The sequence below is a fragment of the Mytilus edulis genome, chromosome 13 (assembly GCF_963676685.1).
Source record: "Mytilus edulis chromosome 13, xbMytEdul2.2, whole genome shotgun sequence".
Classification (NCBI taxonomy): Eukaryota; Metazoa; Mollusca; class Bivalvia; order Mytilida; family Mytilidae; genus Mytilus; species Mytilus edulis.
The window spans coordinates 73,671,588-73,690,270 of NC_092356.1; the positions used below are offsets into that span (position 1 = coordinate 73,671,588).

The window sequence follows — 18,683 nt, forward strand, 5'->3', positions numbered from 1 at the left end:
ACTCATTTTTTCCAAAATTAAGGGTTTACAATTTTGAAAATTGTTGAAAATCAGTTATACAGACTTTTTTTCTATACGCCTCCAGATTTTGAGCTGATTTTTTATATGTGAGACTACCATCATGTTTTTGTCCATATGTGTTATTGAAATTGCACATTTTTCAACATTTTTAGACGGGGCCATTCGTGTCGCTTTGACACATCTAGTTAACAGCATATATTTTCTACATTTGAAAATGCCTGTACCAAGGCAGGAATAGGACAGTTCTTGTCCATTCGTTTTTGATGTGTTTTGTTATTTGATTTTGCCATGTGATTATAGACTTTCCGATTAGATTTTCCTCTAAGTTCAGTATTTTTGTGATTTTACTTTTTACAGAATGTTGGACAAACAGTATTCACACAGAAAATGTATATAAATATCAGCTTTTGTCTGATCATGGCATTACTGTTACCATCCCCAACCTTATTAAGTTCAAAGTTAAAGCAAACAATGATGCACATTTGGCTTTATTGTCATCAGCCAATGAGAATGATCCTTTGTACGAGATCGTAATTGGTGGATGGGGAAACACCAAATCTGTTATCCGTGATAAGAAACAAGGAGATCCCAAGGCCATTCATCTCGGTGAAGTTTTAAATCCAAATGAATATCAGACATTTTATGTGACATGGAAAGATGGGAATATAAGGGTAGAAGATGAGAACAATGTGAAGTTAATGGAATGGACTGACACTACAGACCCACTGAGAATTACAAATGTTGGAATATCTACGGGCTTTGGAGCTAGCGGAGACTGGCAGTTCCCATACGCATGTCAAGGTATTTTGAATTTCCCCAACAAATACAGTGCAAAATTGTAGTTAGATAGTATACTAATGAGTCCTAGCCCCTCCAATAAAATTCTTAGTCAAATGACAAAGTGTTCAGGCATAGCAATGCATTTCATATTGAAATATATTTATCAGATTGTAGTACGATTCAGAATGGTTACCTTCCTGATCCTGACGATTGCTCAAGTTTTATACAGTGTGCTAATGGTGTTAGTTACCCACAGAAGTGTCCTACTGGGTTACAATGGAGAAATAGTCTCCTGGTTTGTGACTTACCACAAAATGTTGGATGTAACATTGAACCTGGTAAGAAAAATTCTGTGGGCCAATATTGTATGTTGTCTTATTCTCCAGAAAAAAATTCCTACACTATATCTCCTTTTGTATATAAGAATTTCCAGTTAGAGAATCATTAATTTAAAGATTTCTTTTTCAAATTAAAATGTACGATTTAAACTGGTAAGGCATTGTCCAGTTAATTTTCCTAAAAAAGAGTTTAACCACTACAGTACACTATTCAAAACCAGCGGATTATCAATCTGGAATTTGTTGCATTCGAATAAATGATGTAATTTCCTGTGTTTTATTAGTCTCTCAAAGGAATTAAGTATCTAATGTCAAAGATGGACTGAAAGGGTTAGTTTTTCAAATGTCATAATGTTGATCCACTCAGTAACATATCAGTCAAGGTTAAATTTAAACCTTGAACTGTCTGATTCAGGAGTAGACAAAAAAAAAGAACAATTTTATGAGATAGAATGGATAACAATAAGAAGATTATGGTATGATTGCCAATAAGACAATACTCCATTATAGACCAAATGACATAGAAGGTAACAATTACAGGTCGCTGTATGGCCTTCATCAGGTATGAATAAAATGTCAGGTACATGTAAATGAGACAGCAACCCACCAAGAAAAATCAACAAAAGGTCAACATATATACTCAATCAATAAGGTTTATATGGAACTTGTCACGCTTTTATTTCCCTTGAGTTTAGAAAAGTAGTCAATATAAAAAAATGTAGTAATAGGGACTCAGGTGTATTATTTCATGAGACACAATTATCCTTACAACCACTTTACCAAACTCAAAACAACAGAACAGCTATTTCACTGCTGTTTTTCACCCTAGCATCACAGATAGACCATCAAAAGGAGAACAAGCTCACCACTTCACTGCAAGTTAGAGACCTCTAACAATGTTTTGATTGGTATACTCTAACATCTTTACTAGATGCCATAATGCTAAAACTATTTCAAACTATAATTTAAATAAAATTAAGGGCATGTGGTATAACTGTCAATGAGACAGCCAGAAACCAAAGGACAAAGATATAAGCAATTATTGGTCACACAATTATATATGGCTTTTAATTTTTTTAAATGATCTGAAACATTAAAAAATTATTTCCATCACACAGGCACTCTGATATGTTTTTTTTTTCTTTAAAAAAATATTTGATTTTGAAGGTAAAATAATTTGTTCTAACATTTTTAGTTGATGGTGGATGGACAGACTGGTCCGATTGGAGTGCTTGTTCTGTTTCATGTGGTCAAGGAGGAACTAAATCTAAGTCTAGAACATGTACTAACCCTGCTAAAAAGGGGGCTGGTGCTGATTGTATTGGAGAGAATATTGAGACTGTAGCATGTGAAGGGTATCTTTGTCAAGGTAAGTTAGGGTATTATTCCTCCATCCATAAGGAGGAGATATTCCTATTACATTACTATATCATTTTGTTTGGTAATTTGGAAATGAATTATTAATCGTTGTTAATGCACTCTAGGAATGGCCTAATTTAATCAAGTTACTTCTGTAAGAAGTTCGACTTATATTTTAAGATTAGTAAACACTTAAGTATAAGATTGAGTTGTAGATTGGATTGCTAAATATGATATTGGATAGAAGCTTGAGGTACAAAAAAAAGTTTAATTTTTATTATGCCCCATTTATGGGCATTATGTTTGCTGGTCATTGTGCCCATTCATAGTACGTCTATTTGTCTGTTCGACCATCCATTTGTTGTCTGTCTGTCCCGCTTCAGGTTAAAGTTTTTGGTGGAGGTAGTTTTTGATGAAGTCAAATCATCTTGAAACTTATTACACATGTTCCTTATAATATTATCTTTCTAAATTTAATGCCAAATTTGAGATTACACCCCATTTTCAAGGTCCACTGAACATAGAAAATGATAGTGCGGACGGTGCATCCCTGTGCTATGGGGACATTCTTATATTAACCTATTATTTAGCAGTATTTTCAAAAATAAAAAACATCTGACAAAAGTTTCTGAATTTATAGTTATTGAAAACATGAAAGTTAATGAGCTTTAATGACTATTTAGCAACTTGCTGCATAATGTGCAAGAGAGAATTTTGAGATCTATCAGTTTTACTGTCCCTCTGGTATCTTTCGCCCCTCTCTTGAAATCAAAATTCCTCCATATTTATACTTTCAGCGGGTAAATGTGTGATACAAGCGTGTGCAAGTTGGCAGTATTCCAAGAAGGAATGTACAGTGACTGGTATGATTGCTGATAGTATGATTTACCTAATGGAACCAGATAATTTACCTGTCTGGATGAAGTATTTGTGTTCTGCTGAACATTATGGTTTCACCCCTCGTCAAGGAATCTGGGTAACTCAGGGCTGCAGAGCTGATTTCAGTGTCTGCTTTATTGAAGGTAAAATGGCTTGGTTTAATGGTTTGTAAATTATTACAATGAAATGATTTAGTTATTTATTACAAATATAGAGTATTGATATTTTACATACTTTTTCTATGATGTAATGACATAAATAAACCATTTTTTGTTAAAACTGACCATAGGGTATGCAGCAATGAAACAGTAACACAATCAACCACGCTTCAAGTGGGCAACATGCTCATTTCAACAAAAGACAAAAATCTTTACAATGTTTTAAGAGTTTGTTCATATTGACATCTATTTATATGAATAAATTTAATAGAGACATGCATTTGAAAATATGCATCAATATCAAATTCCCTAAATAATCAAAAACCTTAAGAAAAGACCTAAGGTTAGAAACCAAATCATGAAGGGGTGAATTAAAGTTTATAAGAATTCAAACACTTTTCTTTTTAATGTTTATTAATTTTGAAAATAAAGAAAGTTCCAAAGCATATTGAAAATAGAAAATTACAATTAGTTTAGCTAGGAGAAGTACTTCTGATGGTTTCTGTGTTCATAGATGAACCTAGAATATTTTAAAAGTTTATAAGTGATCATTAATGTGTGAATCTTTATTTTAATTGTCTTAGTAGAATTTGTCATATCAAAAACATATTAACAGGCTATCCACACTGATCTGTGTCCACACTTGTATCAATGAAATAAAATATCCACAAATTATATTTTTTTAAATCACCTTATGTGAAGAACTACATGTTAAAACAAAATAAAATTAATGAATGGTGTAGGAATGTAATAACTTTTTGGTCACAGAAGGATCTTGTCATTGGTACAATTCTTGCTAAATTTTTATAAAACTTATGCTATAGGTTACATGGGTTAATATCATTAATATCTTGGGCTAAGTTCTATAATGGTGGAAATTCTTTTATGATGCATGTTTTTTTCTGCAGAATACAATGATTGTACCTCTAGCCCCTGTCAGAATGGAGGAACATGCAATGATGGTGAAGCCAGCTACACATGTACCTGTCCTGGTCCATATGAGGGAACCAATTGTGAAAATAGTAAGTAATAGGGGTTAGCTACACATGTCATGTTACTGTCCTGGTCCGTATGAGGGGCTGAACTGTAAAAATAGAAAGTAATAGGGGCCAGATTCACCTCAAAGACAATTTTTACAAATTCATCATTGAAAACATTATTGAAAGTTAAAATAATCAAACAGTTTATTGATTGGTAAACTCATTTCCAGTTTGATCTGACTTTTTCCTCCATTCTATTTTAGAGGTTCCATGTTCTACTCCTGGAGATGTCTTGCATGCCTCAAAGACTGTTGCTGGACTAGCTGTTGGTCAGACGGTCAAATATCAATGTGAATTTGGTTATGATCTCACTACTGGAGATTCTGTGTTGACCTGTGCACTTGGACCTCGTTGGGAAGGAACTATGCCTTCATGTAAAAGTAGGTTGGAATATTTAGCAAAGATGATTTTAGATGCTTACCCTGTAACTTTAATTGGAAGAGTTTCTAAATGAAAACATTTCTTCATATCCTTATTGATTTATATGCTTTTAGACAACTTTAGATTTTTATCTTAAGTTATATGTAACTCAATGTCATTAGAAAATAACACATGTCCAGTGTAAAATTGAATTCTCTTTTTTTCATGCTATTTTTCTCATTTCTTGATTGGTGTGAGAAAAATATTTTGTAGAGAAATACCAATACAATAGAATTAAAAGGTAAATTGAAACCTCTTGAAATTGTAAGGGTCATCTATTAACACTATTCAAATTACATGTAAGTTTTATTGAGAACAAGTCAATTTAAAAAGAAGATTTCTAATTTCTCAATTGTACACCTCTTATTATCTCCTTATATGAGCTTTTTCTAGACAATATATGTGCATACATTTGTGCATATTAAGCGATGAGTAATGAAATCATCAGGAGAAATAATTTCTTTTAGATTGAGTGTTACCCTTGACTGTTTGTCTTTCTATCCTTTGGTCTTTCTGTTCATCCTCCCCATTTTTGTTTTAAAGCTGGAGCAGACACATTCGTGTCTTTAGACCCATTATTCTTTAATTCTTGCAAGTATTAAATTTTATATGAAAGGAACCAAAAATCTGTATTTTTGTTACAGTTATTGAATGTACCGTGTCTGGTTACAATGAGTTTACTATACCATCAGTAACTGACACTATTGTACCAACCACTGAAGTCTCATTCAAGTGTAAGCCTGGGTACCAGCTTCCTGTTGGAGATACGGGAACCAGAACATGTCAGAAAGGTGGAACAATGTCTGCCAGCCCACCGGCTTGTGAAGGTAACTATATAGGGAAAGTTAAGTGGTTTAATGAGTATGATCCTGTCAAAACATTATCTAATAGTTTTACATTGATCTGCTACCACTAAATCTGATAAAATGTTTACAAGATTTCTGGACTTGTATTCTAAGTGTCTTTTTGTTCTTGGGATGTACAAGTACTCGTCCACATCAACTTTGTGTTTTTGTTAGATGAATATTTATTTGTATCCTTCTGATGAGTTAATTAAGCCTTTTTCAATTGATTGTTATAGTGTGTTCAAATGTAAAACTGTTACTCCACTTTCCCATGTTACAGGAGGGTTGGAGTCTTCAAACTATTTTAGTCCCGCCACATTCTGTCTCTCTACAGATTTGCATAAACGAAATGTCTTGAATAAAAAGAGTGTATAATACAAACTCAAGTATAGTAATTTAAATCTTACAACACTCAGAAATGAATCGTGTTTTAATATATATATTTAAACAAAAGAAGCTTGGAATCATACCTCTAAGTCATATACTTTCAGATATCAATGAATGCCTGTCAACTCCATGTCAAAACGAAGCTACATGTCATAATGAAGTGAATGCTTATAGTTGTACATGTATGCCTGGGTACCAAGGAACAAATTGTGAATCAGGTATATAAATATTTAAAGTTGTACATGTATGCCTGGGTCTCACCAAACTGTGAATCTTGTATGTAGATTCTTACACTTGTACATACATGTATATCCCTTGTTATCAGGGAACGAATTGTTTATCATGAATGTAAAGGGTATGCTAGGATATCTAGGAAAGAAAAGGTAAATCAGGTATGTGAAGCTTACAGTTGTACATAAACATGATAAATGCCAGGATATATAGGAAAGAAAAAGGTAAATTAGGTATGTGAAGTTTCCAGTTGTACTATTATGCCTTTGTTACTCTATATTTTCTAAAATATCAATTATTTTGTATTTAGAAATACCATGTACAACACCAGGAAGTGTCTTGCATGCCAGTGCATGTCATTTTACTGTCCTGGTCCATATGGGGACTAAACTGTGAAAATAGAAAGTAATGGGGGCCAGATTCACTTCAAACACAATTTTTACAAATTCATCATTCGTTATTTAAAAGTGAAAATAATGAAACAGTGTATTGATTGGCAAACTGGAGAAATGAAAACCAAACTTATTTCCAGTTTAATCTGAGTTTTTCCTCCATTCTATTTTAGAGGTTCCATGTTCTACTCCTGGAGATGTCTTGCATGCCTCAAAGACTGTTGCTGGACTAGCTGTTGGTCAGACGGTCAAATATCAATGTGAATTTGGTTATGCACTCACTACTGGAGATTCTGTGTTGACCTGTGCACTTGGACCTCGTTGGGAAGGAACTATGCCTTCATGTAAAAGTAGGTTGGAATATTTAGCAAAGATGATTTTAGATGATTACCCTGTAACTTTAATTGGAAGAGTTTCTAAATGAAAACATTTCTTCATATCCTTATTGATTTATATGCTTTTAGACAACTTTGGATTTTTAGGCAGTTAAGCTGCCTTATGCGAGCACCCTGGATTTGTGTGCTACCCAATAAATGCTGAAATATGTGCCATTGTTATTATCTAGCTGGATACTATGTTATTTATAACTAATAGGACATTTTTTTCATACTTTTCATTCTGGATTACAAAAAATATGACCAAAAAAACCTTAAATGATCGTCGATTTTCCCAAAAGTTTTGAAGTTGCACATAGGAAGTAGAGCACATTAGGAATCCTTATGTATTTTATTATCCCCCGAGGTTTTGGCTAAGATGTCAAAGAACAAATGTATGATATATTTAATCGCCGAAAATCTCTAAAGACAAGTAGTTTAGATTTTCCAAATTGCAATATTGTTTGTCATCAATACGTAGTCAACTACGTCAGTAGTAAGTTCGATGGATCACGCTGTTGGCGGCAATTTTGAATTAGAATACGAAATTTCGTATCTTTTCAATTTGGACGCAGGGGTTCAAATTAGCGGTGGTCCGAGATCAGCGACCTTCCATTTTTGGCAATCGGACTTTCTACTTGGTTACTAGCTACGCCCGACATGCCCGACGGACCTTGAAAGAAAATAAAAAAATAACTTTCCAAACATTTTTACCAAAGTTTTCTAATAAACGATCTCAAACTTATTTTCATCATTACTATCCATGACAGCGATGTTCAGTTTGTTCAACCGCTAGATTTATACAGAAAATCGCCGACTAATAATGTGTAAATCCGAGTAAAATCGTATCTCACTCCATCTATCAAAAACAACATTGAAAATAAAATGGCTGCCGGGGAAGACAATTACAATATCGGATTCGATTCCGGAAGCGGATAATGGTAATCCCGGGTTTGGCTATCATTTAAAAAAAAATCTTGACAGGTGACAAAATACATCTATGCATGGTAAATAAATATAAACACTAGAATTGAAAACCAAAAGATATATGTAAAAGAAAGAAAAAGCAGTAAACATTATGTACACAAATTTTAATGTCAAAATCTAATGCAATGTGACAGCTGGGAACAGTTTACCTAACAATATATATGTTCGCTTTCGGGTCGATTTGGCCCCACGTCGATCCGGCCCAAGTCGATCCGTCCCACGTCGTTCGGCCCCACGTCGATCCGGCCCAAATGTAAAGTCGATCCGGCCCCAACAAAAAATATTTTTTTAAGGAACAAAAATAAAGATATATTTTTATTGTATTTCATAAACGTGTATGTTTTATTATAATGTAAAAGGTTTACGGTAAAAAAAAAAAGGTCCTTTGAAAATAGATGAGTATAACACAACTAGGTTGATTATGTTTTTATTACAAGTTTTTAAGATAACGACCCCCCCTTGGAAATTTCTGGCTACGGGCCTGCACTTTGTTTTTCTTTTAAGTTCTTAAAAGGAGTAGGTTCAGTAAGACCCTTTTTTGAGAAATGTTGTTTGATTTGCCGAATCCTTTCTATAAAAGCTAAGACAGAATGCAGTTGATTACGTAACTTTAATTAATCAGGATTTGATTGAATTAAGTGATTACGAGTGGCATTACCTTAGTTCACAATCATCAAACAATTGTTGAATAAACAAATATTTGATTAAACAAGTCATAATGATGAGTTAAATTTTATAGGACTGTAAATATTTATTTAGCTATTCTGTGAAGGAACTAAATAAAATAAAAATCGCCATGACATTCCAACTTAAGGGTAGGGTAGTCGCCATTAAACTCTATTTAGTAGTAGTAGTAGAATTCCAACTTATCATGGAAAAAACCCTTCATATTTAAAAATATGTTGAAGCTGCTATATAAACAGACACAATAACACTCATGTTCGTATCAATTTAAAATAGTTCTTTAACTGGTACTCCAATACTTCACTTACATGTTGTCATCCCGACACTGTTTGAAATTTTCATTTATACTATTAAAATTTGTCACAAATTAATTCCTTCAAAATCAATATAGTTTATCCATATTTTATTATGGGGCCGGATCGACTTGGGGCCGGATCGACGTGTGCCGGATCGACTTGGGGCCGGATTGACTTGGGGCCGGAACGTGTAACAGATGAGATCCCGACCCCCGACCATATACATTCATGTATGAGACTAAATAAATAATCAAATGAAATATAGGGGAAGTCCCCAGGGTCACCCCATCCCCTCATGTTTTAGAACTTGGAAACAGTCGAGATCCCCACCCCTAAACCATATTTATTCATGTATGGGACAACATATAATTAATCAAATGAAATATAGGGGGAGTCCCTGGGGATCACCCCATCCCTCCTGTTTGATAACTTGGTAACGGTCGAGATCCCTATCCCTAAACCATATATCTTCATGTAGTGGACAATATAACAGATCAAATGAAATATGTAGAGGGAGTCCCTGGGGATCACCCCACCCCTCCTATTTTAGAACTTGGAAACGGTCGAGATCCCCACCCCTAAACCATATATATTTATGTATGGGACAATATAACAAATCAAATTAAATATGTAGAGGGAGTCCCTGGGGAACACCCCACCCCTCCTATTTGAGAACTTGGAAACGTTCGAGATCCCCACCCCTAAACCATATATATTTATGTATGGGACAATATAACAAATCATATGAAATATAGGTGGAGTTTGTGGGGCCACTCTCCCTCTTCCGGTTAGAGAATTTGGAAACAGTTGAGATCACCAATCTTAAACCATATATATTCTTGAATGGGACAATATTACAAATCAAAGGAATAATGTGGGGGTCTCTAGGGTCACTGTTCATCCTCCTGTTTGAGAACTTGGAAACATCCTCAACCCTAAACCATATTTATTCATGTATGGGACAATTTAACAATTCAAATGAAATATAGGGGGTTCCCTGGGTGTCACCCCACCCCTCCTGTTTGAGAACTTGGTAACGGTCAAGATCCCCACCCCTAAACCATATATATTCATGTATGGGACAATATAACAAATGATATGAAATATAGATGGAGTTCGTGGGGCCACTCTACCCCTTCCTGTTTGAGAATTTATAATGCTCGAGATCCACAATCTTATAAAACCATATATATTTATGTATGGGATAATATTACAAATCAAATAAATTATAAGGAGGTCCCTATGGTCACTGTACACCCTCCTGTTTGAGAACTTGGAAAAATTCGAGATCCTCACCCCTTAACCATATATACATGTACTCATGTATGGGACTATATAACAAATCAAATGAAATATAGGGAGAGTCCTTAGGGTCACCATACCCACTCCTGTTTGATAACTTAGTGTACTGTTGAACACAAACTCAGATTTCTTTCCAGGGAAACAAGTCTATTCATACTCTACAAGCTTGTACTAAAGTCAATTTTAACTTCTAACAGTCAACCAATACTAACGTTAACGAACTGCAATCATTGCAAACTTGTACCGCTGCAGACTCATGACCATGAAAAAAATATACTTGATATAATATGTGTTGCTTTTAAAAACTTTAACAAAATATGAATTATTTGCATCAATGATTAATCCATTAAATGAACATAAATGTACAAAATATGATTGTTTAATGTTTGTTCTTTTTAAAAAAAATCTTTAAAAAACAAATTGAAGCAACAATATTTGTCTTATTATATAAACTTCTGCCAAGTTTGCCTCTGCTTTTTTTTACTTAACTGCCTACAGTGCCTTTGGTGCTTTGATTATCTTAAGTTATATGTAACTCAATGTCATTAAAAAATAACACATGTCCAGTGTAAAATTGAATTCTCTTTTTTTCATGCTATTTTTCTCCTTTCTTGATTGGTGTGAGAAAAATATTTTGTAGAGAAACATGAGAAATACCAATACAATAGAATTAAAAGGTAAATTGAAACCTCTTGAAATTGTAAGGGTCATCTATTAACACTATTCAAATTACATGTAAGTTTTATTGAGAACAAGTCAATTTAAAAAGAAGATTCCTAATTTCTCAATTGTATACCTCTTATTATCTCCTTATATGAGCTTTTTCTAGACAATATATGTGCATACATTTGTGCATATTAAGCGATGAGTAATGAAATCATCAGGAGAAATAATTTCTTTTAGATTGAGTGTTACCCTTGACTGTTTGTCTTTCTATCCTTCGGTCTTTCTGTTCATCCTCCCCATTTTTGTTTTAAAGCTGGAGCAGGCACATTCGTGTCTTTAGACCCATTATTCTTTAATTCTTGCAAGTATTAAATTTTATATGAAAGGAACCAAAAATCTGTATTTTTGTTACAGTTATTGAATGTACCGTGTCTGGTTACAATGAGTTTACTATACCATCAGTAACTGACACTATTGTACCAACCACTGAAGTCTCATTCAAGTGTAAGCCTGGGTACCAGCTTCCTGTTGGAGATACGGGAACCAGAACATGTCAGAAAGGTGGAACAATGTCTGCCAGCCCACCGGCTTGTGAAGGTAACTATATAGGGAAAGTTAAGTGGTTTAATGAGTATGATCCTGTCAAAACATTTTCTAATAGTTTTACATTGATCTGCTACCACTAAATCTGATAAAATCAAGATTTCTGGACTTGTATTCTAAGTGTCTTTTTGTTCTTGGGACGTACAAGTACTCGTCCACATCAACTTTGTGTTTTTGTTAGATGAATATTTATTTGTATCCTTCTGATGAGTTAATTAAGCCTTTTTCAATTGATTTTTATAGTGTGTTCAAATGTAAAACTGTTACTCCACTTTCCCATGTTACAGGAGGGTTGGAGTCTTCAAACTATTTTAGTCCCGCCACATTCTGTCTCTCTACAGATCTGCATAAACGAAATGTCTTGAATTAAAAGAGTGTATAATACAAACTCAAGTATAGTAATTTAAATCTTACAACACTCAGAAATGAATCGTGTTTTATTATATATATTTAAACAAAAGAAGCTTGGAATCATACCTCTAAGTCATATACTTTCAGATATCAATGAATGCCTGTCAACTCCATGTCAAAACGAAGCTACATGTCATAATGAAGTGAATGCTTATAGTTGTACATGTATGCCTGGGTACCAAGGAACAAATTGTGAATCAGGTATATAAATATTTAAAGTTGTACATGTATGCCTGGGTCTCACCAAGCTGTGAATCTTGTATGTAGATTCTTACACTTGTACATACATGTATATCCCTTGTTATCAGGGAACGAATTGTTTATCATGAATGTAAAGGGTATGCTAGGATATCTAGGAAAGAAAAGGTAAATCAGGTATGTGAAGCTTACAGTTGTACATAAACATGATAAATGCCAGGATATATAGGAAAGAAAAAGGTAAATTAGGTATGTGAAGTTTCCAGTTGTACTATTATGCCTTTGTTACTCTATATTTTCTAAAATATCAATTATTTTGTATTTAGAAATACCATGTACAACACCAGGAAGTGTCTTGCATGCCAGTGCATGTCATTTTACTGTCCTGGTCCATATGGGGACTAAACTGTGAAAATAGAAAGTAATAGGGGCCAGATTCACTTCAAACACAATTTTTACAAATTCATCATTCGTTATTTAAAAGTGAAAATAATGAAACAGTGTATTGATTGGCAAACTCGAGAAATGAAAACCAAACTTATTTCCAGTTTAATCTGAGTTTTTCCTCCATTCTATTTTAGAGGTTCCATGTTCTACTCCTGGAGATGTCTTGCATGCCTCAAAGACTGTTGCTGGACTAGCTGTTGGTCAGACGGTCAAATATCAATGTGAATTTGGTTATGCAATCACTACTGGAGATTCTGTGTTGACCTGTGCACTTGGACCTCGTTGGGAAGGAACTATACCTTCATGTAAAAGTAGGTTGGAATATTTAGCAAAGATGATTTTAGATGCTTACCCTGTAACTTTAATTGGAAGAGTTTCTAAATAAAAACATTTCTTCATATCCTTATTGATTTATATGCTTTTAGACAACTTTGGATTTTTATCTTAAGTTATATGTAACTCAATGTCATTAAAAAATAACACATGTCCAGTGTAAAATTGAATTCTCTTTTTTTCATGCTATTTTTCTCATTTCTTGATTGGTGTGAGAAAAATATTTTGTAGAGAAACATGAGAAATACCAATACAATAGAATTAAAAGGTAAATTGAAACCTCTTGAAATTGTAAGGGTCATCTATTAACACTATTCAAATTACATGTAAGTTTTATTGAGAACAAGTCAATTTAAAAAGAAGATTCCTAATTTCTCAATTGTACACCTCTTATTATCTCCTTATATGAGCTTTTTCTAGACAATATATGTGCATACATTTGTGCATATTAAGCGATGAGTAATGAAATCATCAGGAGAAATAATTTCTTTTAGATTGAGTGTTACCCTTGACTGTTTGTCTTTCTATCCTTCGGTCTTTCTGTTTATCCTCCCCATTTTTGTTTTAAAGCTGGAGCAGGCACATTCGTGTCTTTAGACCCATTATTCTTTAATTCTTGCAAGTATTAAATTTTATATGAAAGGAACCAAAAATCTGTATTTTTGTTACAGTTATTGAATGTACCGTGTCTGGTTACAATGAGTTTACTATACCATCAGTAACTGACACTATTGTACCAACCACTGAAGTCTCATTCAAGTGTAAGTCTGGGTACCAGGTTCCTGTTGGAGATACGGGAACCAGAACATGTCAGAAAGGTGGAACAATGTCTGCCAGCCCACCGGCTTGTGAAGGTAACTATATAGGGAAAGTTAAGTGGTTTAATGAGTATGATCCTGTCAAAACATTATCTAATAGTTTTACATTGATCTGCTACCACTAAATCTGATAAAATGTTTACAAGATTTCTGGACTTGTATTCTAAGTGTCTTTTTGTTCTTGGGATGTACAAGTACTCGTCCACATCAACTTTGTGTTTTTGTTAGATGAATATTTATTTGTATCCTTCTGATGAGTTAATTAAGCCTTTTTCAATTGATTTTTATAGTGTGTTCAAATGTAAAACTGTTACTCCACTTTCCCATGTTACAGGAGGGTTGGAGTCTTCAAACTATTTTAGTCCCGCCACATTCTGTCTCTCTACAGATTTGCATAAACGAAATGTCTTGAATTAAAAGAGTGTATAATACAAACTCAAGTATAGTAATTTAAATCTTACAACACTCAGAAATGAATCGTGTTTTAATATATATATTTAAACAAAAGAAGCTTGGAATCATACCTCTAAGTCATATACTTTCAGATATCAATGAATGCCTGTCAACTCCATGTCAAAACGAAGCTACATGTCATAATGAAGTGAATGCTTATAGTTGTACATGTATGCCTGGGTACCAAGGAACAAATTGTGAATCAGGTATATAAATATTTAAAGTTGTACATGTATGCCTGGGTCTCACCAAACTGTGAATCTTGTATGTAGATTCTTACACTTGTACATACATGTATATCCCTTGTTATCAGGGAACGAATTGTTTATCATGAATGTAAAGGGTATGCTAGGATATCTAGGAAAGAAAAGGTAACTCAGGTATGTGAAGCTTACAGTTGTACATAAACATGATAAATGCCAGGATATATAGGAAAGAAAAAGGTAAATTAGGTATGTGAAGTTTCCAGTTGTACTATTATGCCTTTGTTACTCTATATTTTCTAAAATATCAATTATTTTGTATTTAGAAATACCATGTACAACACCAGGAAGTGTCTTGCATGCCAGTGCATGTCATTTTACTGTCCTGGTCCATATGGGGACTAAACTGTGAAAATAGAAAGTAATGGGGGCCAGATTCACTTCAAACACAATTTTTACAAATTCATCATTCGTTATTTAAAAGTGAAAATAATGAAACAGTGTATTGATTGGCAAACTCGAGAAATGAAAACCAAACTTATTTCCAGTTTAATCTGAGTTTTTCCTCCATTCTATTTTAGAGGTTCCATGTTCTACTCCTGGAGATGTCTTGCATGCCTCAAAGACTGTTGCTGGACTAGCTGTTGGTCAGACGGTCAAATATCAATGTGAATTTGGTTATGCAATCACTACTGGAGATTCTGTGTTGACCTGTGCACTTGGACCTCGTTGGGAAGGAACTATACCTTCATGTAAAAGTAGGTTGGAATATTTAGCAAAGATGATTTTAGATGCTTACCCTGTAACTTTAATTGGAAGAGTTTCTAAATAAAAACATTTCTTCATATCCTTATTGATTTATATGCTTTTAGACAACTTTGGATTTTTATCTTAAGTTATATGTAACTCAATGTCATTAAAAAATAACACATGTCCAGTGTAAAATTGAATTCTCTTTTTTTCATGCTATTTTTCTCATTTCTTGATTGGTGTGAGAAAAATATTTTGTAGAGAAACATGAGAAATACCAATACAATAGAATTAAAAGGTAAATTGAAACCTCTTGAAATTGTAAGGGTCATCTATTAACACTATTCAAATTACATGTAAGTTTTATTGAGAACAAGTCAATTTAAAAAGAAGATTCCTAATTTCTCAATTGTACACCTCTTATTATCTCCTTATATGAGCTTTTTCTAGACAATATATGTGCATACATTTGTGCATATTAAGCGATGAGTAATGAAATCATCAGGAGAAATAATTTCTTTTAGATTGAGTGTTACCCTTGACTGTTTGTCTTTCTATCCTTCGGTCTTTCTGTTTATCCTCCCCATTTTTGTTTTAAAGCTGGAGCAGGCACATTCGTGTCTTTAGACCCATTATTCTTTAATTCTTGCAAGTATTAAATTTTATATGAAAGGAACCAAAAATCTGTATTTTTGTTACAGTTATTGAATGTACCGTGTCTGGTTACAATGAGTTTACTATACCATCAGTAACTGACACTATTGTACCAACCACTGAAGTCTCATTCAAGTGTAAGTCTGGGTACCAGGTTCCTGTTGGAGATACGGGAACCAGAACATGTCAGAAAGGTGGAACAATGTCTGCCAGCCCACCGGCTTGTGAAGGTAACTATATAGGGAAAGTTAAGTGGTTTAATGAGTATGATCCTGTCAAAACATTATCTAATAGTTTTACATTGATCTGCTACCACTAAATCTGATAAAATGTTTACAAGATTTCTGGACTTGTATTCTAAGTGTCTTTTTGTTCTTGGGATGTACAAGTACTCGTCCACATCAACTTTGTGTTTTTGTTAGATGAATATTTATTTGTATCCTTCTGATGAGTTAATTAAGCCTTTTTCAATTGATTTTTATAGTGTGTTCAAATGTAAAACTGTTACTCCACTTTCCCATGTTACAGGAGGGTTGGAGTCTTCAAACTATTTTAGTCCCGCCACATTCTGTCTCTCTACAGATTTGCATAAACGAAATGTCTTGAATTAAAAGAGTGTATAATACAAACTCAAGTATAGTAATTTAAATCTTACAACACTCAGAAATGAATCGTGTTTTAATATATATATTTAAACAAAAGAAGCTTGGAATCATACCTCTAAGTCATATACTTTCAGATATCAATGAATGCCTGTCAACTCCATGTCAAAACGAAGCTACATGTCATAATGAAGTGAATGCTTATAGTTGTACATGTATGCCTGGGTACCAAGGAACAAATTGTGAATCAGGTATATAAATATTTAAAGTTGTACATGTATGCCTGGGTCTCACCAAACTGTGAATCTTGTATGTAGATTCTTACACTTGTACATACATGTATATCCCTTGTTATCAGGGAACGAATTGTTTATCATGAATGTAAAGGGTATGCTAGGATATCTAGGAAAGAAAAGGTAACTCAGGTATGTGAAGCTTACAGTTGTACATAAACATGATAAATGCCAGGATATATAGGAAAGAAAAAGGTAAATTAGGTATGTGAAGTTTCCAGTTGTACTATTATGCCTTTGTTACTCTATATTTTCTAAAATATCAATTATTTTGTATTTAGAAATACCATGTACAACACCAGGAAGTGTCTTGCATGCCAGTGCATGTCATTTTACTGTCCTGGTCCATATGGGGACTAAACTGTGAAAATAGAAAGTAATGGGGGCCAGATTCACTTCAAACACAATTTTTACAAATTCATCATTCGTTATTTAAAAGTGAAAATAATGAAACAGTGTATTGATTGGCAAACTGGAGAAATGAAAACCAAACTTATTTCCAGTTTAATCTGACTTTATCCTCCATTCTATTTTAGAGGTTCCATGTTCTACTCCTGGAGATGTCTTGCATGCCTCAAAGACTGTTGCTGGACTAGCTGTTGGTCAGACGGTCAAATATCAATGTGAATTTGGTTATGCACTCACTACTGGAGATTCTGTGTTGACCTGTGCACTTGGACCTCGTTGGGAAGGAACTATGCCTTCATGTAAAAGTAGGTTGGAATATTTAGCAAAGATGATTTTAATTGCTTACCCTGTAACTTAATTGGAAGAGTTTCTAAATGAAAACATTTCTTCATATCCCTATTGATTTATATGCTTTTAGACAACTTTGGATTTTTATCTTAAGTTATATGTACCTCAATGTCATTAGAAAATAACAAATGTCCAGTGTAAAATTGAATTCTTTTTTTTTCATGCTATTTTTCTCATTTCTTGATTGATGTGAGAAAAATATTTTGTAGAGAAATACTTATACAATAGAATTAAAAGGTAAATTGACACCTCTTGAAATTGTAAGGATCATCTATTAACACTATTTAAATTACACGTAAGTCTTATTGAGGACAAGTCAATTTAAAAAGAAGATTCCTAATTTCTCAATTGTACACCTCTTATTATCTCCTTATATGAGCTTTTTCTTGAAAATATATGTGCATACATTTGTGCATATTAAGCGATGAGTAATGAAATCATCAGGAGAAATAATTTCTTTTAGATTGAGTGTTACCCTTGACTGTTTGTCTTTCTATCCTTCGGTCTTTCTGTTCATCCTCCCCATGTTTGTTTCAAAGCTTGAGCAGGCCCATTCATGTTCTCAGACGCATTATTCTTTAATTCATGTAAGTATTAAATTTTATATGAAAGGAACAAAAAATCTGCATTTTTATTACAGTTATTAAATGTACTGTGTCTGGCTACACTGCTACTTTTGCATAGATACTATTTCTGTACTAAAAATATGCAGTACTGGAAATTTACTTTTAATATTTAGTACTATTTCTTTACTTTAAAATTATGGTAATATTTAGGTACTTGTATTTTTATACAGTACTTCATTTGCACTAAATATTTTTGTACAGAAATAATACAATACTCCATGTTTGAAATTCATAACTTTGAGAGATTTGAAATAGAAAAATCTTACAAAATGCTGAAAATGTAACGGTAGTTACCAAAAATCTGTAGTACCTAAATTTCAAGTACAAATACAGTACTGTAAAATACAGGTACCTAAATATTATCATAATTCTGTAGT

At 33.4% G+C, this 18,683-nt stretch overlaps 1 protein-coding gene across 1 annotated transcript in view; it reads left to right on the forward strand.

Moving 5' to 3' along the window:
• LOC139501914 (sushi, von Willebrand factor type A, EGF and pentraxin domain-containing protein 1-like) overlaps window positions 1-18,683 on the forward strand; it is a 97,099-nt gene that overhangs the window by 33,628 nt on the left and 44,788 nt on the right. The window contains exons 25-39 of the mRNA XM_071291217.1: window positions 379-822; window positions 2,335-2,508; window positions 3,296-3,520; window positions 4,444-4,557; window positions 4,779-4,955; window positions 5,640-5,822; window positions 6,332-6,445; window positions 7,024-7,200; window positions 11,574-11,756; window positions 12,261-12,374; window positions 14,515-14,628; window positions 15,207-15,383; window positions 16,077-16,259; window positions 16,769-16,882; window positions 17,461-17,637. Of these exons, the coding sequence (XP_071147318.1) occupies window positions 379-822; window positions 2,335-2,508; window positions 3,296-3,520; window positions 4,444-4,557; window positions 4,779-4,955; window positions 5,640-5,822; window positions 6,332-6,445; window positions 7,024-7,200; window positions 11,574-11,756; window positions 12,261-12,374; window positions 14,515-14,628; window positions 15,207-15,383; window positions 16,077-16,259; window positions 16,769-16,882; window positions 17,461-17,637 (2,670 nt within the window). The remainder of the gene's footprint in view (window positions 1-378; window positions 823-2,334; window positions 2,509-3,295; window positions 3,521-4,443; window positions 4,558-4,778; window positions 4,956-5,639; window positions 5,823-6,331; window positions 6,446-7,023; window positions 7,201-11,573; window positions 11,757-12,260; window positions 12,375-14,514; window positions 14,629-15,206; window positions 15,384-16,076; window positions 16,260-16,768; window positions 16,883-17,460; window positions 17,638-18,683) is intronic.